This window comes from Polyodon spathula, chromosome 25 (assembly GCF_017654505.1).
Source record: "Polyodon spathula isolate WHYD16114869_AA chromosome 25, ASM1765450v1, whole genome shotgun sequence".
In the NCBI taxonomy this organism is placed as follows: domain Eukaryota; kingdom Metazoa; phylum Chordata; class Actinopteri; order Acipenseriformes; family Polyodontidae; genus Polyodon; species Polyodon spathula.
The window spans coordinates 9,326,202-9,351,671 of NC_054558.1; the positions used below are offsets into that span (position 1 = coordinate 9,326,202).

Sequence of the window (25,470 nt, forward strand, 5' to 3'; positions counted from 1 at the left end):
TTGTAACATTGTGTAGGACGAGTTAACAGTCCCTTTGAAATAGCACTGCATTAACTGCAGGAATGCTGCATAAATACTGCATTGTCTTTGTCACACCTCTCAGCGGTCTGGCTGTGGGGGTGACGTGTTCTGTACTTGATTGACATCAGGGTCACAGGGGTGACATGTTCAGGTTTTTCTGCTATATTTACTCTTCAAGTCAGCCGCCCTGTGATACATGAAGGGGTTCACCAGGTCATCCCCCGACCCTTCACACCTGCTGCTTGCTGTTGCAGTCTCACAGTGAACCTGTTTCTTTTACGTTACTTCCTCCATTCCAGGTTAGTTGTGCAACCAGCATTCTACAGCTCCCTTCAGATGATCTGGAGTTCGCACGTGTCCGGCAGAGAGCCACTGTTTTGGCCACACATGCAGTACGGCAATCAGTCTCCACTGTTAGCTTCAATACATGGCTGCAAGAATGGCGATTCAGTGACGGTCTCATAGGATTCTATAGCTATTGGAGTCAGCAGCCTTAGAACCGACCTCATATCTAAATGCTGTGCCTGGAGCTATTGTTAATGGTTTTAATGCATTTAGTGGAAATGTTTGTCTTGGCTTAGAATCAGAATGAATCATCAGTTAACAGTAACAGTGTGTGGCTGAAAAGAGTTCATCATTGTTGATGTATATACCTGCCTCCTTGATGTATATAGTCAGACCAAATTATTTACCTTTTCATAGACTGTGACGATTTTATCACTGTCTTCTCCTTGTGTTTCTTCCCCAGTGGTATAAGCTGCCAGCAGTGGTTTGTAGGATCCATTAAAACTTTTACGTATACAGGAACATTTAAACATGCAGCTCCCTTTTGTTAAATTAAATTAAATAAGTAACATTTGCTTGAAACTGTTTAGGTCACATGTCTTGGCTTGTTATTTGAAGGCATTGCGGTCTATAAAAGTAAAGGCAGTAATCCTATGCTGTATAATGCATGAGGGGTAACAGCAACTCAAAGAGGTTCAGTGCAATAATTGCTTAGCTGAAGCCTCCCCATTCGACCAAACCAGGCTGTTTGTTAGCAGTTGAGGTTAATGAATAAATCACATGTACAGGAAAGACTGACATGGACTAATTGAGAGAAATGCGCTTTGCTTGCTCACACAAACCAGGGTACCTGAGAGCTGTGTACGCATGCTCAGACAGTCCAGGTCAGTAGTGTTGCTTGAGTGACCCGGACAGTTGAATTGCACACTCCTGCGCTGTGCTCTGCAGCCCTTGTGTCAATGATTTGTGTTTTACCACTAATGCTGAGTGAGCAGTTCCATTCTCTTTCCCTGTGAACCAAGGACGACTTTGTTTTCCTAAACTTTCGGTCAGGGAAAGGTAAACATTCTTTGTGTTTTTTTGTTTTTGAAGGGAAAGTACAAGCTCGCAAAGCCCAGTGTGTATCGGTAACCAGTCTTCGGCAGTTTGGAAACACGTGTGATTGGTCTATCATGACTGCCAGGCTTTCAAACAGTAATGTGTAGCTACTCACTGAAACTGAACGTGAAAATGAAGAAATATACAGTACACTGTCTGGATCAGGAAAGGGGGCAATGCCATGGGCAAACACTGACTTGAAATCTCTAGAGTATTGCATTCCGTGACGAGAGACTGACAGATGTGAAAAGGGTCCAGCGGCAGGCTGAGTGTTTGGGGAACGGTAGCGCTGTCTCCTCTACGCGCCTTGGAGGAACAAGTTTAATTTCTAATAAGCGTTTAAATCACCAGTACAGGAGCGCTGGCCCAGTTTCTGGGATGATCCTCTAACCAGAAACAAGAGCCCGATCCAACATGGCTCCATGCGTTCATGCACCGCATTGTGATGGATGGCGAGGTGGGCCTCAGTGTTACTGGCAGGGAAGACGGCTCAAACACAGGGAACCTGCAGTGTAAGCGCTAAAGCACACTTTAGTAAACAAAAATAACACAAGGGCACAGAGGTTTAACAAAACACAGGCTGGGCATTCGCCTTCACTTAACACAAGAAAAATATACAGCTACAGCACGACACTGGTTCAAAAACTCAGCAGCTCCTCTCTCCCTAATGGAGCCCTGGGCTCTCCTTCTAGAGAATGTGGCTTCTCCCAGTCAGCACCAAGTATTGTATTAAGGAGCAGCCACATTCTCGTGTGTTTTTGGCAGGGACAGGAATTAACCCCATCCCTGCCAACCACCACCAAAACAAACCAAAAAAAAACACCAATTATTAACAGGCAGAGCTCTCACTGTGCCACAAGCATATATGAAATAGCCTTTACATTACTGATCACTAATAGCAAGATGCCTACAGTAATCAGCATATATAGAATAGCCTTTACATTACTGATCACTAACAGCATGACACTTACAGTAATCTTAAACTATTAAGACTCAACAGGATTCATTTTCAAGAGCTTTCAGAAATACTACCCACCAAATTACACAATACCAAGTACCGAGCTTTTTAATCTGCACCAAATCTTTCTGGTTGTAAATGATTACACGACATCTTGTTTCACGTTACCCTTTCGTAATTGGAGACGGGCGGTATTGTTGATCTATCATGGGCCACTGAACTGTTCACCCCATCAACTGAAATATTAGTTGGGTTTTCTTGTACTGTAAACCAAATAATCCAGTGGTAGAGACCACTCTAATCAGGAACAGTAACCGGAGAGCTGCTTCAAATCTGAATGTATCCCAACTATGGGTTATAGTAGACATGTCTGTGTAGGGTAGGGTCCTGTTTGAGCTTGACCGCAGACAGACTGGCATTCAGACCCCCTGCATTTCACTGGGATTTTCCCATATCCTTCTTTAGAGTTGCAGCCAAGTACAGTGTATTGCACGATTGTTCAGCATTAATCAAGAGAAAGACTGAACAAAACCTGGAGCAACTAGAGCTCCTGCCGAGCGATCGTGTTTCAGCTGTTTTGTTGCTCAAGTATGTGTTGATCACGTGACATGGTTTAATAAGCATCTTCCAGTTATCCAATTCCGCTGCTTGCAAATGAAAAACTGTCACAAAGGAATGAGCTTACCGCAGATTACTGATATGAAGTGATGTTTATGATAACTCAGTAAAAACCTGCTGGATCCACAACCATAATTTATTCTCATTTTAGTTTTTTTATTTTTCTGTTTCGGTTTTAAATCTTCCCTGCTCCCTGATCCTAAACCACACCGCCTCACACATGGCAGACTGCTTATTTTTGTACTGTATTATTGCGTACCTCAAATAAACCACATACGCATGGCACATTTCAATTGTCGCTGAGTGTACAGGTTAAAGATTTTCTTGAACTAAATTTAGTTTAGTTTTTGATAACTTTTATCTTTTGAGAAGAAAGCATTGAGAATAAAGTGTTTGAGGCTGAAGAGACGTTATAAAATGGCACGCAGAACCACTGGTTGTGAAATGATTTATTTTCTCAGAAGCTGATAAGGAGCAGAGGCTGCCCGTGAACACTGAATACTCTGAAAGCAAACCCTCGTCTAGACCAGCAGTGCTGTGCTCTGTGGCGCATACACATCAACAGAATCCTTCATACCTGAGTGTGGAGGCTGTCGAACATTTACAGCCTCTAGTGGATCGCCATGCTATCTGTTGTCTGAGCTAGCACCTTGTTTGCATAACTGACTTGTCTGAATAGCTGAAGCTTCCACACAAAATTTAACTGTCAAATCCTGGAATCATTCAACACCTAGCCTAGCACTGTGGGTTAACAGTAATGCAGCGCAAGTCTGCGAAATGTATTGCTTTACAATTACTTACAGAGATGGCATTGAGTCTGCAGTGACCAATTGCTTTGGTTCTATTCAGACAGCTGTATGAACTGTTTCCATACATGTATACTCCATTATAGTTTCTGGATGTTTTATATATCCAGGACACACGTGTGAAAGTCTGTCCCCCAGCCATTCTCTGCCTTCATGGTCACGGCTCTCAATTAATCATGTGACAGGAACGCTCCCCTGCTATGTGCAGAGGGAATGAGAACAGTCAGAGAGGTGCTGGGTGGTGTTCGAGTGCCAGCAATAAAAACATTGTTTAAATACAGACTGTTAAATACAGTTTGTGTTACTAGCTTTGAGCAGAGCCCCAGTGTAAGGGAGATGATTATCAGAGAGAGGAATACTTTCCCTGCCAGGACCCTCTGTGAGAGAGCGCTGTAGCGATGGACAGTGTAAGAGAGAGGAGAGAGGGAGACAGAGGCAGGCCCAGGGGAGATGATTATCAGAGAGAGGACCGAGTTCCCTGCCAGGACCCTCTGCGAGAGAGCGCTGGAGAGACAGAGGGAGGCAGGGGTACCAGCACCGGCAGGGGTTTAGGATAACGTCACCCTCCCAAACCCATGATTTAGAGAGAAATGAAATTCCAGGTTTGCTCTGCAGGAACAAACAGTGTGTTTATTTTACTGACACATAGACGTTTTAATAGCACGGTATAGGTTCAACACAAAAAGGGCTCCTGGTGAGGTTTCTTTAGCGTAGACGGAGTCGTTATTTTTTCGATTTGTGAAATCTTAATTGGAACAGTAAGAAGGAATGGAAAATGGGATAAAGAGCTTTTTGAAGCATGCCTCCAGTTCAGCAGACCGTGTTTCTATAACCCTGAGCTGCTGTTGCCAGTGGCTTGTTTGATGGGGTTACAGCTCCTATGCATGGCTCAGTTCAGAGCATCAGGCCCCTCTTCCTTTGTGGCTGTCAGGATCCAAGTCTAGGAGCTTGCTGCTTCTGCTTGTGTCGTGTTTCCAGCCAACTCGTTTTCTAATCAGACGGCGAAGATATTTTGCAAAGGACTTCTCGTAGAAGGATGTATATAAATGGTGGTGTTCTGTACTGTGTTGGGGACCAGGAAAGCTCCACCTATATTAACAATAGCCACAGATGTATCTTTTAGGAGGTCATGGCAAGACATTCCACCAGGCTGAAATAGCGTTCTCCTCTAAGCAGACTGTTAATCACGCTGTAAGGAAAGATGGTCAGGGCTAGACAGAGGCCTGGCTGAGACCGGCCTGTCAGTTCAAGTGCTTACAGGGACTGGCTGAAATGGGACCAGAAGCAGTCTTCTACAAACTTCTATCAAAGAAACGCTCTGAAAGTGCGCAGAAAGGCAGCCAAGGCAGAACATGAAGAGGCTTGACTGACAGGAACAGGAGGTATACGAGATAGATGTGCCACTCTGGCTTCTGTAGAAGGTTCGAGCCAGGAGGCAATCCTGCAGCACATGTCTAATGTAAAGCAGCTGTGGCGTCTCTGTAACATAAGATGCTGTATAATAATGAGACAATAATAGAAGGGCTCTTTCTCAGGGCATTGGAAACCTGCATGAAACCAAGGATTAACACAGACACAAGGGTTTCGGCTTTCACAACACATCCTGTTTTTCATTTTGATAAATGCATCTTTCCAAAGCGGGTAATGAGATTGCATGTGATTGCAGCCTTTTTGTTTTCCTCCTCGAATTTGCTTCCAGGCCAGTGTTAATGAATTTAAACGTCAAACACTGTATTAAGAAACTCATCCGCCAGAATGTCTGTCTTGTGTCCCGACAGTTGAACTCTGCAGTGTAGTACACCGGATCTTTGGATTTCGATGTCAGCATAACTCTTTGTTTGACGTTAAATATACAGTAGGCTGCCTTGTACAGGATGATTGATAGACAGCGCCATATGAAAAACCTTATTACAGAACATGCTTTAATTGAGCTCTGCCATCGGTCCAGCACATTGAAATTAAAATGAAGCAGTCACAGTCATTTTCTTTGTCCCCCTGATCTCCCAGGTTTTAAAGATGTGCTATTTTTGGATCACCTCTTATAAATCTAGCTCTGCTCGCTCTGTTCTGTTCTTGTTATCTAAGCTCTGCTGCTTCTCCCCTTTGCAGGTTTGCCACCAAGGAGCGCAATGGCTTGCTGCTCTACAACGGGCGCTTTAATGAGAAACACGACTTCATAGCCTTGGAGATCATTAACGAGCAGATCCAGCTAACCTTCTCAGCAGGTACGAAGCACAGCCCCTGCTCAGGGTGGAGTTGCACTTTTGGAAAGGCTGGAGCTGCTAACAAGCCAGCGCCAGGATGATGTTTCACTTGGATTTGCTTTTTTTGATTGTCTGATTGCACTGATTGCAGTCTGCTGTGCTGCTTCATATCTGAAAGCATCAATGCGTAGTCCGATGCGTTTATGAACTACAGCATATTGTATGAACACATCTCTATACTAGTTTGTAGTGTCTGGAGTGTCTTTTATTTCTTTAGTTCCACAGTATTGATCTATTGAAGTGTTTCAGCTGATGCCTTCATCAGTGCTGTGATCTCATTAGCCGATCAGTGTGTGGTTCCTGAGTGTGTGTTATTGAAGTTCTGTATGATTTATGTATTAGTTGAGTGTTGGTGCAGTAATAGTTTTGCTGTCGTTGTCCTGCTCCCTCACAGGAGAGTCAACAACCAGAGTGTCTCCGTACATCCCAGGAGGGGTCAGTGATGGCCAGTGGCACGTCGTTCAGCTCCAGTACTACAACAAGGTCAGTGACACAGTGCTTCATTCTCACTCACGTCTGTGATCTGGGACACGAACACTACAGATGAGCTCCACAGGTACTCCACGTGTTCCCACATTGAAGTACAGTCCTGGTCTTGTTCTGGCTTTGAAAACTAAAGCCTTTAAATTATGGCTAGCTTTGAATCATTTTCTTATTTAACAAATAAAAAAATAGTGCGCACTTGCGAGGGTTAAGATTAAACAGTTAAAAAGCTGACACTCAGTCTTCATTCCCGTCCCGAGTGAAGACCGAGCCCCAGCAATAGCAGCCCTTCAGGACTCTGCATGTGGTCTAGAAGCAGTAAAGACAGCAGCCCCAGCAGTATCAGCTCTTCAGGTTATGGTTCTGGAAGCATTCCTGGGCTCTTACCCCTCCAAGATGCACTGGACACTGGAGCGCTGCAAGACTCCTTTTTTGACATCTGGCCAGCCTGTCGACCAAGATTTCAACAATGTCTCCCCTCTGGCTCTTGAGGTTTTGAATTATTTCTGTTGCAACAGCTGTCTTGAAGACAAAACAGACACAAGCAGCTGAGGACAGAGCTGCCAGGGGACAGCATTGTGAGCTGGAATGTCTGTCTTCGCGTCGTTCCCCTTGTGAATATCCGTTCAGTTTGAATCCGCAAGCTCTCACACTACAGTGTAATTCCCTTGTGTTTCCTGCTGTCCATTCTCCTGCAGTGTAGCCTGATATAGGATCTCAGTTTCCATTGGCTGCTGCTGATCCTGCCCTTGCACTCTATTATTCTTTAGCAGTGACCTGATTTGTACTCTGTTCAATGCTCAAGGTGGCTGCACGAAAGATGCCACAATTCTATATATTGCAAAACAGCACACTGGAAATTCCCTTGGCTTTTTAGAAAGCTGTCATTGCCTGTATCAGAAGTGAAACAACGAGAGTCGACACCTCCATGGGGTTCCTGCTAATTAAACGGCTCTGTAATTGATAGGGATTGATTGCTTTGTGAATCCGACCGCAATCATGGTGTGTTTCAACCAAAATGCCATTGATACGGCTCTCTTTATGACAATAAAAATCATGTTTGGCATGCAACACGGGAGACAGGGCGCATTGTTTCATGAGGAGCATGTGTATGAAGCAGTGAAAGATGTGTGAGAGGGCGGACACAGTGAGGGTGTCTGCATGTCTATATGAGTGGCACAGTGTGTGGTTCAGGTGTATTAAAGATCAGCGGACCGTTTTTGTGGCTGTGTGCAGTTAAGAGACTAGTTTAGAGTCTCTCTTGTGTAGTGATTTCATAGCAGACTGCTCTCTCTCTCAGACACTCAAGGGCTTGATGCCAAACAGAGCTAACAGCAGAGAACTTTCCTGTACAGTTCAGGAAGACAGGAACCCCTGGAGTTGTTATTGGAAGAGAAATGCACCTTGCAGCAAATTGAAAACTAGACGAAACACTGTTTCACCATCATCCAAGGGTGTAATCTCTAAACGGATTCATTAGTCCAAATGCTTTGTTCTCTTCAGCTTTAAAGACATCATTTCAAGAAATGAGTTGGGTGGGGCTGAAGGAATGGAAAGAAAAGTATAAATCTTCCTAATGGTTGTGTGACAGCTTTAATGGTTCAGCTGGAGGCTTTGGGAGACCTCACCTGAGATGATGCGGATGGCTGTGAAGCTGCTGTACTGACTTGTCAGGTATGAATGAGACAATCAAAACTAATGAACACAATTTAATATGGAAACCTGACGAGCTGTTGTGAGCAGAGCAATAACAGTGCAGCTCGTGACTGTCTCTTTGTGGTGGGGTATTCTTCTGCGGTATGGATTTTTGAATTCTCTGATGTTGATAGAGATGACAACCATGCAGCAAAACAGCTTTCATTTATTTTTATTACAGAAATGCCTGGTCTCTTTTGTAATAGGAAACCACTAATATTTTGCACATTCCACCTGCTACATTTTACAAAAGTTTGAAGATAGTCACAAGACAGTCTGTTGAGTCATTCAAATCATTACTAGAAAAGTGGAACGTGGAATCTAAGTGTTCACAAATATATTGAAAATAAAATAACCCCAGTCGTTGTTACTATTCAGTCAATAACCATCTGCATTTTCAATGACAATAAGGATTGGGGAAACGCAGAAACAGAAGTGGAATGCTTCCTTGATAAACTTTTGATTCTGATATTTGAAGTGGATTGACAAATAAACATCATCTTCTTCTTAATGACTGCCAAAGACTGTAAAAACACTTCATCAAAAGTCTCCTGTCCTGAGAGCAGTAATCATTCCCGCTGGCTGATACAGGAGTGCACATGCAGGGCTGTTAAAGACTGCCGTGGGGGCGATTTCCAAGTCAGCCTGACAGCCTGCCTGAGATCTGAGTCCTAGCACAGAACCTCCTGAATTCAGTCTCAGAGCTGAATGAAAGTGAAGGGATAAACAAATGGAGATTCTCCGCCTGCTTCTAATGTAAACCTGCTCTCACATTCCCGCGCTTGTGATTCCCAAAGCTGAAGGCTGTCTGATGCCGTGCAGCATCGAAACAGCTGCTCGTCGTTGAAGGTGTGCGCAGGATTTGTCTTTCTAAAGTCCTGTTTAAGAAGCCTGGCTTGTAGTCAAAGCAGAGGGATTAAACACAGGCTTTAGTGCCGGGAGAAAAGGAGTTTGGTGACAGGCAATGAAATTAGATCTGCAGGTCCTGATTTGAAACGTGCATGTCCAACACCTGCAGAGTCATCCCTGCTGATGAAAAGCACTGAGCCTCTGCACCTGGCATGCTTCTATTCTAGAGAGACTTCAAACCCTTCAGTTGTAATGCTCTTATTTGTAAGAAGTGCGTGGTTGTGTTTGTAATCTGCTGATGACAAGTGCGTACTGGTAATCGGATGTACTTTGCTGGTATTACAGATGTAATGCTCGTTATCAGGCGTAATCCAGTCTCCATCTAGAGAAACGAAACAAAAATTCTCCTTCAAGGAGTTCAAGCGCATTTTGTTTTTTTCATGAGTCTGTGGTTGGATTCATGCGTTCTCATGCTGCCTGCTATTTACTGGACAGTAATAATAATAATAATAATAATAATAATAATAATAATAATAATAAGTTAGAATCACACACACACACACACACATATGGAATACGAAAATGCACAATTATCTTTTTCCCCATATAATGCAAATAAAAAATTCTTTATAAAACCTGGTACTCATTACTGGCTGTATTCTAGTAACCCTTAGAAAAGCTGACCACAGTAAAAGCATAGCAAAGTGTAATAAGGATAGGTAAGCTGTTCTAAAGCCCAGAAAAAAAAAAAAACTCTTGAAACTCAGTGGAGCAGCTCCCGTTGTGACATAACAGCCTGTAGGGGATGCTCTTATAAAAAGTGTGTTCTTTCACTGAGCTGCTCACTTACTTAACGCACCCAGTTCCACCCTGGGCTCTGCCAGAGTGCCGAGAAGCTCCCATTGTGACCTCCCAGCCTTTTGAAACCTCTTGAAACTCTCTTACACCCTGAGCTCTGCCAGAGTGCACATCCCAGCCTCTTGAAACTCTCTTACACCCTGAGCTCTGCCAGAGTGCACATCCCAGCCTCTTGAAACTCTCTTACACCCTGAGCTCTGCCAGAGTGCACATCCCAGCCTCTTGAAACTCTCTTACACCCTGAGCTCTGACAGAGTGCACATCCCAGCCTCTTGAAACTCTCTTACACCCTGAGCTCTGCCAGAGTGCACATCCCAGCCTCTTGAAACTCTCTTACACCCTGAGCTCTGCCAGAGTGCACATCCCAGCCTCTTGAAACTCTCTTACACCCTGAGCTCTGACAGAATGCACATCCCAGCCTCTTGAAACTCTCTTACACCCTGAGCTCTGCCAGAGTGCACATCCCAGCCTCTTGAAACTCTCTTACACCCTGAGCTCTGACAGAGTGCACATCCCAGCCTCTTCTCTTCAGCAGCGGAGTCTCTTAAAGAAAGATTAAAGCTGCTTCAGATTCTTTCACTGCTTTCAGTGGGGCATTGCTCAGGGAACACGAAAGAGCGTGCATTACACCTCAGACAAACCAGACTAGAAAACGTTTTTCATCTTTTAATCTTATCCCTAGTACTTTGACTTTTAAAACGATGTGAATGTAGAAGGAAGCCTTTTGGCAACTTTCACGGGATTTGATTGGCTCTTGTAATGCTGACATTTGCATATCCCGCATATATTTATTTCAATCAGAAAAATAAAAAAAGATGGTTTCGGAACTAAATCCCTGTGCTCTTGTAAACAGGAAATGAGATCTCGCCTCTGTTGAAGGTGTTGCTGCGCATCACAGAGTGGTCTCCTAGCAACTGTTCAGCCCAGACTTAATTTATGTTTACAATTTACACCAATATCCTTCCATTTTTTATTTATTTTGAATGAAAATTGTACCAAGCTACCTGTAAGTACTGTATACTGGTAAACAGCCTCTGTATTTTTTTTTTTTTAAATGTGAAGTAAGGGGATGCAGTGGGCGGCTGGCCTGTAGGAATGATTGCTGTCAGTCACACAGAGGCCTGCGGGGTCTGGTGGCTCTGTTGTAAACTTCTTACTGCCAGGCCGGTGATTGAGAACCGCCTTTCACTGGTGAACTGTGAACAGAATTGCAATGACGCGGGGGATTGTGAACTCTGTGCCTCTTAATGGGGCTTTGACACTGAGCTATGCGAGGGAACAATTGCATCCTCGTTTATACAACTTGGAGATGAGAGGTGGAGAAAACAAAATCACTTCAGCTACAAGCTGGGACTTTGGCACCGAGTGAAAGGGGGAGAATTCTGAAGTTGCCATGGTTTTGTGTCTGTAAATGAAATGCAGCTTTTTTTGTCTTCCATGGTGCTGTCAATCTGCTTTTATTAAAACACTCCTCTGTTTTCCAACTCTCTTTTTTAAACAAACTCTTTTACAAAAGTGTCCTTTTAATTGAATCCCAAGCAAATATGTAATCTTCAATGAGCTGTGTCAGCATTCGCACGTTGCAGCGGAGCTGCCGCTGGCCTAGAATGGTGTGTGTTGTCATTTGCTAGACAGTGGGAGATAGAGTTTCTACTCTGTAAAAACTGACAGCTTGTGTGCTGAGGATTGTGAGAACTTCCCTCTCTCTCTCTGAACCGTCACCTAACCTTGGAACAGTTCAAGCGCACATTAGGAAATCAGCTACAGTTGGAGATTGTGATCCTTTACGTGATATGGGGTACAGGGGTTCGAATCTCACGGATATGAGGGGTGCAAACTCAACCTTAAATCACAAGAAGAGGTTGCTTGTTTGATCTGAAAACCAGCAATAGTCCAAGGTTTAAATGAAGCCTGGTGCACCATTGCTGCTGTTCAAGAAGTTGCACTGTGTGCCATAGCTCCGGCCCTGTCCCTCTTCTATGGTTTAATTTCACACACAATAAAATGTGTTTTGTTCTTTTTGTGCTAGGCTTCTGAGTGGAATGCATGCCTTCCTCTGTAGAGGGTGTGAAGAGGGCTGCCTTGATTGGCTGTTGCCAGGGGTCAGGTTAGCTTGTGAAGTCATGATCTGATGGGAAAAGAATTCCTTTGTCTGTTTTGGGAAGGGGGGGTTTGAATGTGTGAAGGCTGAGCGGGAATGGGGCAGACAACTGGAGGAACGTACATGGCTCGATTCCTTCCTTGTTAGTCCCGGGAGCCAAGCTTAAAGAGGGACACAGTCAACTGCTAACTGCAGTCATTATCCAGGATGTAAAAGCAATCATTTTTGTTATTTTTTTGTATGCCTTCCAGAAATAGCACCTCTATTACTTTTTCCTTGCATAGCATTTTTTGCTTCTCAGATATTGTAATGTGATGATATTTTTAATTTTTTTTTGTTGGTGACGCTGCTGCAAAACTGTCTATTTTGAATCCTATTTATTGCTTTATAAAACCAAACCCAAGTCACATGAGGCCCATTCTCAACAGCAATGACTTGTGCACCAGAGGGAATCTGCCTTGTGTATGATCCAGGGCTGTCTTTTGTCTTCCCAATTATAAAGAAGGTTACATACTGTAAACTCAATTGAGCTTGTGCTTCGTGACCCTTGAGTCGCCTGTATCTCAGTGACGGGACTGTGAGGCACTGTTTAAAATGGCAGGACTCTCGTTTCTTCTTTACCGCAGAGCAGCAGCAGCAGCAGCAGTATCACACAGTGAGCCCTGGCTCTGTGTTCTCTGGCACTTAGTGTTCGGGTGGCTGATACAGTCATTACCCAACCCAACTACTTCATGTTATTAAGTTCTTATAAGTGCAGTTTCCCTGGGTCTATATACATGGATATTTACACCGCTTTGCACCATTGCACTGTATCTTAGCCAAGAGGTCCAGTTTTACAGAAATAATATTCCTCGTGGTATAATCCTTGTTTTTATGTAGCCATTCGTAAACAGAAGAAGTGAAAGCGTGAAGCCCTGGCCATTGCTTTCTGTTGCAATTAAATGGGAATGTTTGAAGTCCTATTACTTTGTGATCCATAGCGTGGGTATTTATTATTTGTTGCAGACTAATGCGTGCTATTGCAAGTCGTTTCTTGTGCTACAGGTTGCATTTTGTTAGAATACTTTGCAGGGTTGCAGGACTGTATTTGGCATGTATTAAAAAATGCCAAAATAGCATCTGACTTCGGGCGGTCAGTCCTGCCGTGTCCATGAGGTGATTCATCACAATGTGCTCCTGTTTTGTTTCCCACAGCCAATCATCGGACAGTCAGGTGTCCCCCAAGGTCCGTCGGGCCAGAAGGTTGCCGTGGTAACGGTGGATGACTGCGATACGTCGGTCGCCTTGAGATTCGGCCACGTGATCGGGAACTACTCTTGCTCAGCCCAGGGAAGCCAGTCAGGATCGAAGAAGTAAGATGATGATAATGATGTGTGACCTTGAGGAGGGTCCTCCTTGCTGCTCACACGCTGTATGAATTACAGCAGCTGCAGAGCTCCGCACTGGTTGAGTCTTGCATAGTAGGTTATAGTAATGTGTGCAGGATCTGCTTTTTCTCACTACAGTGGGTAAGGAATTAGGATGCCCACGCAGGAATAGAAAGGGTTAAGCGTTCACACTTACACTTGTTTGTTTGCAAGCATGTTCTCATGCATGCAAACAAAAGTATGCAAGACCCATGTCACAGATCTCTTGTGGCCCTTGCCTGCTTTTCCTGCAACTCTGAATAAAGCTGCACCTGCTGTGCTTGCATAATTAAAGTTCAGTATGGGAACATTGAAATTGCACTGCTGAAACACACACATCCTCCAAAGTAGAACAGGATGAATATTGTACAGTCCAGTATGTGTGCTTCATGGGTGAGCCTGAGCTGTGAGCGAGATCTGTAATTGACTGTACTGTCTGCCTTGGGTGAACGAGAGGTTTCTCTTCAATCTGGGCCATCCAAAGAGCTCAGGCACTGAGGTTTAATATGCTGATAGTGATGGAAGAGAAGGGGGTCTCACCAGGGAAGGGAACAAACACTGCAATGAGAGGCATCAGGGAATGTGATCAAAAATAGTAACTCTGAGCACATAGTACTGAGATAAGAGAAAAGACATTGTCTAGCAAGTAAAAGGAAGGAAAATATTTTGTATTATACTTTTTTTAATATTCAGATATCCCTCAAAAGGGCATGAACTCCTGCATTACAGCTCCTCCAGATGTTTTCCGGCTGTATATTTGTAGGGGTGAGGTGTGTGTTCTACCAACACCTCCCCAAGCTTTCCCCGCTCGTAGCTCATTGTTGACTCCTCTTCCCCAGGTCTCTGGACCTGACTGGCCCCCTGCTGCTTGGAGGGGTCCCAAATCTGCCCGAGGACTTCCCAGTCCAGAACCGTGAGTTTGTGGGCTGCATGAAGAACCTGTTCATCGACAGCCGTCAGATCGACATGGCTGACTTCATTGCAAACAACGGAACCGTGCCAGGTAAACCAAGCAGTCTTCTTTCCATCTTTATTAGTGCCACGCAGTAGTAGAGCGCCCTCTAGTGCTTGTGCAAAGGAGGCAGGTTGATGGTTAGCAGGGTGTTTGTTTTATTATGATGTAGTTGAACAGATAGGTAGAAGAACAGTCTATCCAATAGTCCTCTGCTGGCAAGGTTTCTGAAGCTCCGTTTCCCCTCCATGTCCACAGGGTGCTCTGCGAAGAGGCACTTCTGCAACAGCAACACCTGTATGAACGGAGGGACCTGCGCCAACAAGTGGAGCTCCTTCAGCTGCGAGTGTCCGCTGGGCTTTGGGGGCAAGAACTGCGAACAGGGTGAGGACTGAGTGGAACCCCAATCCACAAACCCTATACCCATTCAGCCACTGTGCCGGGTTATTTAGTGCCAAGTGCATTTTGAGTAAAGGGTAAGAGTATATTTGTAGAAATGGACTTGCATTGTATGGAAGTAGGCAAAATTACTTTAAAATGAAAGGAGTTGCACAATATACCCTAGTTCCATTAAAAGGTGAAACAGCTTCCGTGGTAAATATTTCACAAAATCCCCATCATATAGATGCTTTGTCTCACTTGTTTTCATTCTCAGAAATTAGTTTGTATTTAAACTCAAAAAAATAATATTGTGTTTTTGCAGAACAGTGATATACTCAGCAGAAGTGTTGAAATCCACCCCATGCGTGTGTTCATTCCCCTCTGGTTTAATGCGTACCATGCAGGGCAGTATGTGTCTGTTCTTGTCACAGTGACCCCTTTTTGAAGGAGAGAATGTCCTCTTGACAATAATGTCTTCACTCTTCAAACTGTGATTGGTTCGTTGCTGAGGAGCATTGAGAGACGAGGCCTCGGGAATTCTGATGCAATTCCTTCCAGAAACAAAGATAACCACAGTAAACGCTCGGCAGCTCTATCGAAAGACACTTTGAAATCACATATCAGTTTAGCAGAGCATACGGGAAATTCAGTACTTGCGTCTCAGGTTACATTTCATAATCCATTAGCCTGGAAACACAGATCTCGCACTTGTATAATAATAAAGAGAATGAGCCTTTTGAAGTGCAGTAACGATACGGTCCTTGTTGTCTTCAGCTTGTTCTTTGCATTGTTCTGTAGCATGCAGAGACCCTTTAGCTAATGCTGCCCATTCTGCACCCCCGGTAATCCATCAAGAAAACTCTTGCTGACTAATCTCACAGAAACATCGATCAACACGTCAGCTGGTTGAAGGAGTAATAATGTGCTATAAGATAAGCAGGGTGTGGAGCACTGTATCCTGATGTTGCATGAGAACTACATGTGAGTGTGTGTGTGTGTGTGTGTGCGCGCGTATGTTTGTCTGTATTGACCAAGGTGTCCTGGCATATTACCTGGCCACTGAAACCCCCTCCTCAATGTTTCTCTAAAGTGAAATTTTAACAGTGGAGCAGCTGGAGTGGGTAGCAACACACACCAGTATGGCAGGCTACGGAGATCCTCTGTTTGACTGTTAAGTGTAAGGTTTTAAATAGCTGCTTTTCCCACTGCCTGCCCTGCAGCTGCCTAATGCTGACATGTAGAGCATGGCTGCTGGAGAGAGTAGGGAGGTGGGGGAGGCAGGCAACCAGCCTCTGCAGGCCTTTCCCTGGGGAGACTTTCACTCCAAAGGGGAGGAAGGTTAGAAAAACAAACTTCAGTCTCATTACATGCAGGGGCCTGTGGAGCTTGTTTACTGAGGAAGGAAGTAAGTGAGTAAGTGAGCGAACCAACGCTGATAAAAGCTTTCACTGAAAATCTTCTTTTATCTGTTTTCTTAAGGTGCAGTAGAGCGGTTGAGGACATCTTTTGTCTTGTTTTTAAATAATTTAAGGAGCCAGGAAGGAAAGAGAGCCGGACTGCAGGTGTCTGAGTTATTCGGCCATGTTGTTATGCCCCCTAGTCTCTCTGTTTCAAAACCCTTGAGGTGTGTTCCACACGCTTTTTCCAATATGGAAAAATGCTGCCTGAAATGTTACATTGTAACTTCTTCACTGTCTGGGGATCTCAAGGGACCAACACCAATGGAAATGGATGGCTATTCTATTGTGCCCTAGCCTAATAAATTAGGCTGCCGGTCTGTTGTCTAAGTAAGCTCAGGTGTCCTGGTGGTTCAGATCATTGTCCTGTGAGGTTGGGCTGTCCTGCCAGGGTTCATGAACTACACAGAGATTCTCCATCACGTCACTTTGAGGGTCGTCCGGTCACACAGGACTCTGTCATTAGTTAGACAATGGGGTCTATTCAATTGATCCAAAAGGAGATGGTTCTAAATACTTCAATCATTATAAAACATATTAGTGCACTGAGGAGCCTTTGCATGAACTGCTGGAAGTTGTTTTTCATAACCTTGTTACAGGAGGAACAGGAGTATTCAGATCCATCACTGTTCAGCTCAATTGAATGACCCCACTGTATCTTGTGTCCAAGTCATTGGGGCCCATTTATCTTCAAGCAGTTGAACCGAAAGCTGCCCTAAATTATTCAAGTGATTTAGCAAAAAATGAAGGGTAGGTCCTTGCTCTGCCAAAGCACAGGTGCTCTTGTTGTGCACACATATTTTTCTGATGTGTATAGCCTTGATTGGGTTTTGCTGATTTCCCCGAGGCTAGTAACACATCAAACAGTCATGCTCCCTGTAATGGTCATCTCAAATACAACAATCTCAAATTTGGTAACAGGTTGTTTTCCTGCATAAAGTAGCCTTCAAATAATTGACTCGGCTGCTACAGTTGCGACAGAATCGTACTGATAATTAGTCTTAAATTAGCACTCATGAACAGATGAACACATGCGCTAGGAGAATAGAGCCATGTGGTGCAGAGTGCACTCTCTTCCAATCTTCAAGCAGTGTACAGGATACGCTTCGGCTGTCTGGAAAGCGGCTCTGCAGTCTGAGAGACGCTCCCCTCTGGTTGCCTGCCTGTCCTTTCCCTTTTACAGTACAGGACATGTTTTTGCTTGCTTTAATATTAAGTATAAAGTGCTGGATAGCAGGCTACAGTACTTCCAGTGCCTGGGGCAGCGCTGCACAAAGGTACACAGGAAGTCAAAAAACAAAGTTATTTTTGTTTCTGGAGCAGAGTTTGTGACGTACAGTTTGTTTTACATTCTGGAACCGTGGTTCATTAATGTAATGCAGAAAGAATGAAATGTATAGGAGTCTTGTGAGTTCTTCCTTCTTTATGGTGCTTACTGCTTTGTGCTGCCCCCCCCGGTATAATCTTATCAACGCTTCTGCTCTTTCACTGTGTCCTGTTTGGTATCAGGAGCTTGGCCCTGCTCCTGTATGTGTAACATGATCAGCTCTTTCCTCTGACCCATTCCTCAATAACCCCCATCGTATCCGTGTAATGGAGCACTCCCCATATGTTATCATGATTACATATCAACGTGTCCTGAACAGCATAGTTGATTTCAACCCCCCCCCCCTCCCATTTATGTATTTGTTTATCTTTAATAGAAGCCCATAAATGAAATCCATTGCCAAGACATAATCTGATCGATTTGTGTTAAACCTTTTCATTAAAAACGGATCAAAACAATGAAGAGTGTGACGAATGACTCCCGCGCTCCCAGAGAGGAGACACTCCAATTAGTGATCTCTCTAATCACTTTAGCGCCATGATTGTTTCCCTAAGGTGAGCCGTCTGGCTGGCTGGCTAACTCGATAAGCCTTTATGAGGGTGACAAAGAGAAACTGCGCCGCGCTGTATAATCTGGGGTTAAGATGGGAAATCCAATTTGGAACAAAGGCTTAGTGAAGAATACTCCTCCACACACTTACTGAACCGCTGGCATTATTGGGCTCCTGTCTGCCTGCGGTGCTGAATGAATGTACTGAATCCTCACACAGTCACACTGGCTTTACCAAGGGTTTGCTCCTGTGCAATATCTGCAGCACTAAACTGTCTGTTTAACTTTAAAAAACCACAATGATGCAGACTTTGCAAATCTGTCCCATGCTGTTTTGATCGCTTATTAATTTAGCAGACATATGTGCATACTGTACCTGTCTGATCATTATGGATGTCTATAATGGGGTTCTCTGGTTCTCCTGGCACAAATTGGCTCTGATTTGTTTGTCTTTGGCTGGAATAATATATTGAGCTCTGGAGGTCAGCGCTCTGCTGTAGAAGAACTATGCAAGACCGCTGTGCGCCATGTTTGAATGAAGCATGTTAAAGTCCAGATTCTAGTGTTTCTTGAGGTTTACCTTGACCACGGCTTGTCCATTCCTAAAGTGCTGCATCTGCTGCTGTTCTTGCAGTGATGGCCAGTCCTCAACTTTTCCAAGGCAACAGCCTGGTCTCCTGGAAGAACCTGGCCTCCACCATCAGCTTGCCCTGGTACGCTGGCATGATGTTCCGCACTCGACAGGCCAACGGGATTATCTTCAGGGCTGTCGCAGGACAGCATTCAACTATCAGTCTGCAGGTAAGCTCTGTCCCAAGCTCTGTCCCAACTCCTGGGGGACCACTCATACTTTTTAAATACTATGACTAGAGGCCAGTGTAATGTGGTGCAGAATAGCCAATGTCTGTCCTGCATTTAAACTTGAAGCAGAGATGAAAGCAAGACCCATTGCATTGCACTACATTGCTTTGCTTTTGAGCCTTAAGTTGCTTTTAGCTGTGTAAGTCAGAAGCTTAATGATCATTACTGAAAGCCCCTAGCATGCCTGCTGAATCTACGATAAATGTGTCCAGTAATGCCAATGTGCTTTGTGTGCTTGCAGCTGAGTGAAGGGAATGTGCTGCTGGCTGTGTATCGGGGGAGCAACCAGGTGTTCTTGCTTAGACTCCCCCAGGTGAAGGTGAACGACGGAGACTGGCACCAGTTGCAGGTAGAGCTGAGGGGTGCCCACGAAGGCACAGAGCCACAGTACCAGGCCAGCATAGCCTTTGACTACGGACTGCACCAGGTGGGCAAGAATGAATGTGACAATACCAGGTAGCAGTGCTGCGAGACAAATGCCTGTTTGTAAACTATTTCCCTCCCCTGTATATATCATTTCAGAAGTAGTTGAGGGGATGGATTGTAATGTATGCCTCATGTGAGCTGTGCAAATGCTTTCACCTAAACTGCTTTCATGCTGAGTACCAGTGCATTGCCAGTACTGCTAATGGAGTGAGTGGGAGTCTAACCCAGTGCTTGTGTGTCGCAGGTGAGCGCAGACATCGGGAATGAGCTGCATGGGCTGAAGCTGAAGATCCTGAGTGTGGGAGGGGTGTCCGGAGATAACGGGACTGTGCTGCAAGGCTTCCGAGGGTGCATGCAGGCGAGTCACACACTTAAACACTGGGGATCGGCCCAAGAGAAGGGAGTTCTTGTGTCTTACAGAATGGTTTGTGTTCTATGCAGGGTGTGCGTGTTGGCTCAAGAAGCACAGTGTATGTCTTTACCAAGGTACAGTAATGAGTCCTAGCCATGATGGTGAACAACCGCCTCTGTAGGCCGCCGGCGGCACCGAGTCCCCGAGACTTGGACTGTCGACTTCGCACTTGCACCTGCGCACCGACGGCGACGGCGCTGGGGACCAGTGGAGATCGGGGACCGGGGCGGTTGTCGCATGAAGTGCTACTTACACTGTTCGAAGAGGCGCGTCGAGCGCGGAGTGTCGCATATACGGCACTATGCCTGTATCTGTGTGTGAAGGTTGGTCCATGCTGGGTCACTATCAGGCCTTCTCTACCTACTTGTATGTGTTGTGCATCGTCCGTCACTAGACGTGCGACGGGTGTCGCTGATTGTGTCGATGTCCGTCACGAGTAGTCGATCTGGTGTGCAGTTTTGTCTCCCACTGTCCGTCCGATACGCACACAGCTAGGGTCAACCAGGTACAGGCAGTGATATTCACACACACACACACACAAGTTGGGTCATGTCCTGAGACTAGAGTGTGTCAGGTACCCAGGCCTTCCCATTGTAATGTGACTATGCCACGTGGTCCATGCACTCCCAGTCATGTCGACAGTTGGCTACCATGTCGTGCACGGTAAGTGTTGATGTGTGAAATCAGTAGCTGCCATGCTACCGTGGTATAAGTGATTCATCTCGACACACAAGCTGACTGTCAATAGTCGACAGTGCTCACTATACGCTTGACGTGAGGATGATGCCTCATCGAGACTGTGTGTTTTAACACTCTAAAACCAGTAGGTGGCAGTGAGTGAAGTTGGTCCAGTGACACACGTTACTCGAGTAGTCAGTGGTGTATTCATGGATGTCCGACTCTAGTAGTGTGTGACGTGACACAGTGGTCACGTTTCCGTCACCATTAGAGTAAAGTGCCCGTGGAAGTGTCACATGTCCCACTTTCACTATTGGCGAGCGCGGTGGCTCTGAACCTGAACCAGGCTGAGCAGGTGAACGTGGAGCGTGGCTGCAGCGTGCCGGACCCCTGCGACTCTAGCCCCTGTCCCGCCAACAGCTACTGCAACGATGACTGGGACAGCTTCTCCTGCAGCTGCGACCCAGGTATATGCAGTGATATTCACACACACACACTTCAACCAGGTACAGGCAGTGATATTCACACACACACTTCAACCAGGTACAGGCAGTGATATTCACAGTGTCACACTTCAACCAGGTACAGGCAGTGATATTCACACAGTCACACTTCAACCAGGTGCAGGCAGTGCTATTCACACACACACTTCAACCAGGTACAGGCAGTGATATTCACACACACACTTCAACCAGGTACAGGCAGTGATATTCACACAGTCACACTTCAACCAGGTACAGACAATGATGTTCACACACACACTTCAACCAGGTAGAGGCAATGATGTTCACACACACTTTTCAACCAGGTACAGGCAGTGATATTCACACAGTCACACTACAACCAGGTACAGGCAGTGATATTCACACAGTCACAGTTCAACCAGGTACAGGCAGTGATATTCACACACACACTACAAGTAGGTACAGACAGTGATATTCACACACACACACTTCAACCAGGTACAGGCAGTGATATTCACACACACACTACAAGTAGGTACAGGCAGTGATATTCACACACGCACTTCAACCAGATACAGGCAGTGATATTCACACACACACTTCAACCAGGTACAGGCAGTGATATTCACACACACACACACACACACACACACACACACACACACACTTCAGCCAGGTACAGGGAGTGATATTCACACACACACACTTCAACCAGGTACAGGCAGTGATATTCACACAGTCACACTTCAACCAGATACAGGCAGTGCTATTCACACACGCACTTCATCCAGATACAGGCAGTGATATTCACACACACACACACACATACACTCACACACACACACACACACACACACACTTCAACCAGATACAGGCAGTGCTATTCACACACACACTTCAACCAGGTGCAGGCAGTGCTATTCACACACACACTACAACCAGGTACAGGCAGTGATATTCACACAGTCACACTTCAACCAGGTACAGGCAGTGATATTCACACAGTGACACTGGTACAGGCCTGCAAACATCACACTTCCTCATGAACCTCAGGGATGTGTCACTTGATTGTGGCTCTGGGTATTATCAGGTGCTCCACAAAACACGTTTTTGTGGTTGTCAGGGTACGTTGTTGGCCCCCTAAAATAGCAAAGATCTTAGAAAATGACAGGCCTGTGCATGTGAAGGCTGTTAAATGTATAGATGAACATTCCATTAAAACCCATCTTAACAAATATATAGATTGCTGATAAGCGCAGTTACACACGTCTAAAGCCGTTGGTTTGTGCAATAGCTTACGGGACGATGGTGTTTGTCACTCTCAGGTTACTACGGGGAGGACTGCAAGGACGTGTGCGCGCTCAACCCCTGCGAGCACCAGTCCACCTGCTCACGCAAGCCAAGCTCCTCCCACGGCTACACCTGCGACTGCAGTAGCAGCTTCTTCGGACAGTACTGCGAGAACAAGTGAGTGCTGTCCCCTCCCCTACTAGACACACTGGCCTCTGCTCTGACAACCTGTAACAATGCCTTGAAACACCCTGCATGCTGTCTAGCTTTGTCCTGTACACTGATGCGCCTTCTGCCTTCCATTAGGAATGACCAGCCGTGCCCGAAAGGCTGGTGGGGGCACCCAATGTGCGGTCCCTGCAAATGTGATACCGGCAAGGGCTTCGACCCCGACTGTAACAAGACCACCGGAGAGTGCAGGTGTAAGGTGAGCAGCAGGCGGGACCTGCACTCATGTGACTCAGAGTGACAATTAGTACTTCTGCATGAGCAACAAACTCAGAATGCATCAGCATGATTGGAGTGTTCCAAATGAGTATTCCAGATAATCTGTTTACATGGAAGTGGAAGTTAATACTCCTCGATTATTTCAAGTTTAATTGCAGCAGAAATACGAATTCTACACACGCTGGGCATGTGGAATGACTGTATTGCAAAGCAAGGCTGGTTTAACAGGACATCCGTGTTTAGTTCTTCGAGTCCTACGGTATACCTCCCTGCGTTTGTGTTGATGAGCTAGCTGCTGCAGGGGCCCTGGTTGAAATGTAGCCTTGTTGTTCTTGAGTTAGGCAGGAACCAGCTGCAGAGCGGTTTCCAGAGAGCAGTTTACAGCAGGCACAGGTCCTGATAAAATAATAGCACGTGCTCTGGGAAGTTCCTTTTTCAATTCTCTTCCACGAATCATTGAAGATTTTTTCAATTTTTTCCATCGCTTTATATGGGGAAAAAATGGTATCCGCATATGAGGCTATCATGCATTTGCATCTTCCATGTGTCCCCATGTAAAAAGTAAAACTTTTTTTTTGAGGATTGCCATGCATGAAAGGGATAAGCAAGTACCCTTTTGCACAATATTTTGTATTTGCTTTGCAGTTATTTTTTTTTTTTTCATATTGCTGTACTAGTTTGCAGGGTTTAGACGTTTTGGGTTCATTTCCATGGCGTGACCCAGGGTTTGTTTTCTTTGTCTCTGCAGGAGAACCACTACCAGCCAGCAGAGGTCGACACCTGCTTCCCCTGTGACTGCTACCCCACCGGCTCCCTCTCCCGCACCTGCGACACAGAGACCGGACAGTGCCGGTGCAAGCCAGGGGTGATCGGGCAGCAGTGTGACCGCTGTGACAACCCCTTTGCTGAGGTCTCCATGAACGGCTGTGAGGGTGGGTACCTGGAGAAATGCCCGTGCTAAAAGGGGGGGGATTTTCTAAGCTTGGTAACTTACGTTGAATGAATGAATGTATAATGATAAAGCGCCTGGAACTAAAAAACACAAACCACATTTAGAAATCCAAAAACATTAAAAAGAAAAAAAAATGTAAATTGAAAATCGCTGTTTTTTTTCACTTGCAGTGTTTTAAAAATAACTACCTAGGGTCCTGTTTTAATTGTCTAAACTGCGAATGTGTTTAGATATTTAAAGGCGCTGCAGTTTCTCAACTTTAACAAAGTGTTTTCCCCCCTTTCCCCTCAGTGATTTACGACAGCTGCCCGAGAGCGATGGAAGCTGTGATCTGGTGGCCGAGGACCAAGTTCGGCCTTCCTGCGGCCGTACCCTGCCCCAAAGGATCAATCGGTAAGCCTTTAACCCTTCCTATCCAGAGAATCATTTTAATAAAGGCCACCAACATGCACTCTTTAGATTGCAAACAAGGTTTCTCGTGATTTATCCAGGCCTCTCTGCTGTCACACTAGGGGTTGATATTAAATAAGTAGACAGGTCTGGACTAACTTACTCTCCAGAGGGACACCTGGGACTTGGAGATATTGCATTGGTCCCTGCCCCGTATTTGCCTCTGACAGTGCAAACTCATTAAACCTTGAATCCAGCTGGAGGGGGTTATTAACCCCGTGCTGAGCCCAGCAGTGCTGGAAAGACCCAACAGTTCCACACCTGACTCCTTGCCGCTCAAATCGTCTTCATTAGTCATTATCAATTTGCTCTGTTAATTGGTAACATCATGAAATCTTTTCACATGGGTTCCACTGTATGTCCTAATGCTGCAGCTCATTTAGAAACACCACTGTATCCACTGGTGCTTTATGAAAACTCACTGATCGAGTTCATTTTCTCCCCCCCCCCCCAGGTACTGCGATTCGGCACTGTGATGAACACAAGGGCTGGCTCTCTCCTAATATATTCAACTGCACCTCCTTGACCTTTGCAGATCTGAAGACCTTTGTACGTATCTAATTGCTCTGCAGAGGTGGCGGCACCCTGGTTTCGTAGTTGGAGCAATGACTATGGGAACTCATGACTCTGTTAGATCTTTGCTGATTGATGGTTTTAAATATTCAATTACAGCCCCCCCCCCCCCCCCCCCCCCCCCTCCCGATCTGACTGCCCTACAACTTATTTAATCTTGGGTCTTTACATGCATGCATCTGTTTGTGGAAAATGATTAACTTTTACATGCATAAAATGTTCCATTTTAATAATTTGAGAGGATGCACTAAATGTCCCCTGGCTTTTCTTGGAGAGCGTGCTACCAGCTATCAAGTGAGGGTATGTTAATTGAATCATCTCTCTCTTTCCTGCAGTCTGATAAGCTGGCCAGCAATGAGTCTGTCTTGGAGGTAGGCAAGTCCAGACAGATGGCACTGCTGCTGCGCAATGCCAGCCAGCACACTGGCGCTTACTTTGGCAGCGATGTGAAGGTGGCATACCGGCTGACGAATACAATCCTGGAATACGAGAACAAGCAGCAGGGCTTCGGGTTGGCTGCTACCCAGGATGTTCATTTCACTGAGGTGAGAGGGGCTGCTGAGAGACAGCTAGAGACACGGAGACAGGCCAAAAGGCAGCGGGGCCCACATGGGTACCAAGCATATTAACTCCATTAGATTGGTGGTAGACTGCCAGATGCAGGATATCAATGACACTTAAAAATACAAAGCTGTCAGTCTTTGAATGTTATTTAGGGGAACTCGGTTGCCTGGTTCCTGTCCTGATTTTTCCTTTGCATCAGAACCCTGTGCAAACAGATTTCTCAGAACAGACACTACCTGTTGGTC

General features: G+C 45.4%; 1 protein-coding gene across 1 annotated transcript in view; it reads left to right on the plus strand.

Moving 5' to 3' along the window:
* The window catches only part of LOC121299973 (cadherin EGF LAG seven-pass G-type receptor 2-like), a 79,804-nt gene that overhangs the window by 43,724 nt on the left and 10,610 nt on the right, over nt 1-25,470 (plus strand). The window contains exons 4-19 of the mRNA XM_041228267.1: nt 5,896-6,011; nt 6,445-6,533; nt 13,231-13,388; nt 14,282-14,445; nt 14,653-14,778; nt 18,743-18,909; nt 19,211-19,396; nt 19,640-19,753; nt 19,837-19,865; nt 20,807-20,952; nt 22,275-22,416; nt 22,546-22,666; nt 23,435-23,618; nt 23,930-24,031; nt 24,543-24,637; nt 24,997-25,206. Coding sequence (XP_041084201.1) covers nt 5,896-6,011; nt 6,445-6,533; nt 13,231-13,388; nt 14,282-14,445; nt 14,653-14,778; nt 18,743-18,909; nt 19,211-19,396; nt 19,640-19,753; nt 19,837-19,865; nt 20,807-20,952; nt 22,275-22,416; nt 22,546-22,666; nt 23,435-23,618; nt 23,930-24,031; nt 24,543-24,637; nt 24,997-25,206 — 2,149 coding nt within the window. The remainder of the gene's footprint in view (nt 1-5,895; nt 6,012-6,444; nt 6,534-13,230; nt 13,389-14,281; nt 14,446-14,652; nt 14,779-18,742; nt 18,910-19,210; nt 19,397-19,639; nt 19,754-19,836; nt 19,866-20,806; nt 20,953-22,274; nt 22,417-22,545; nt 22,667-23,434; nt 23,619-23,929; nt 24,032-24,542; nt 24,638-24,996; nt 25,207-25,470) is intronic.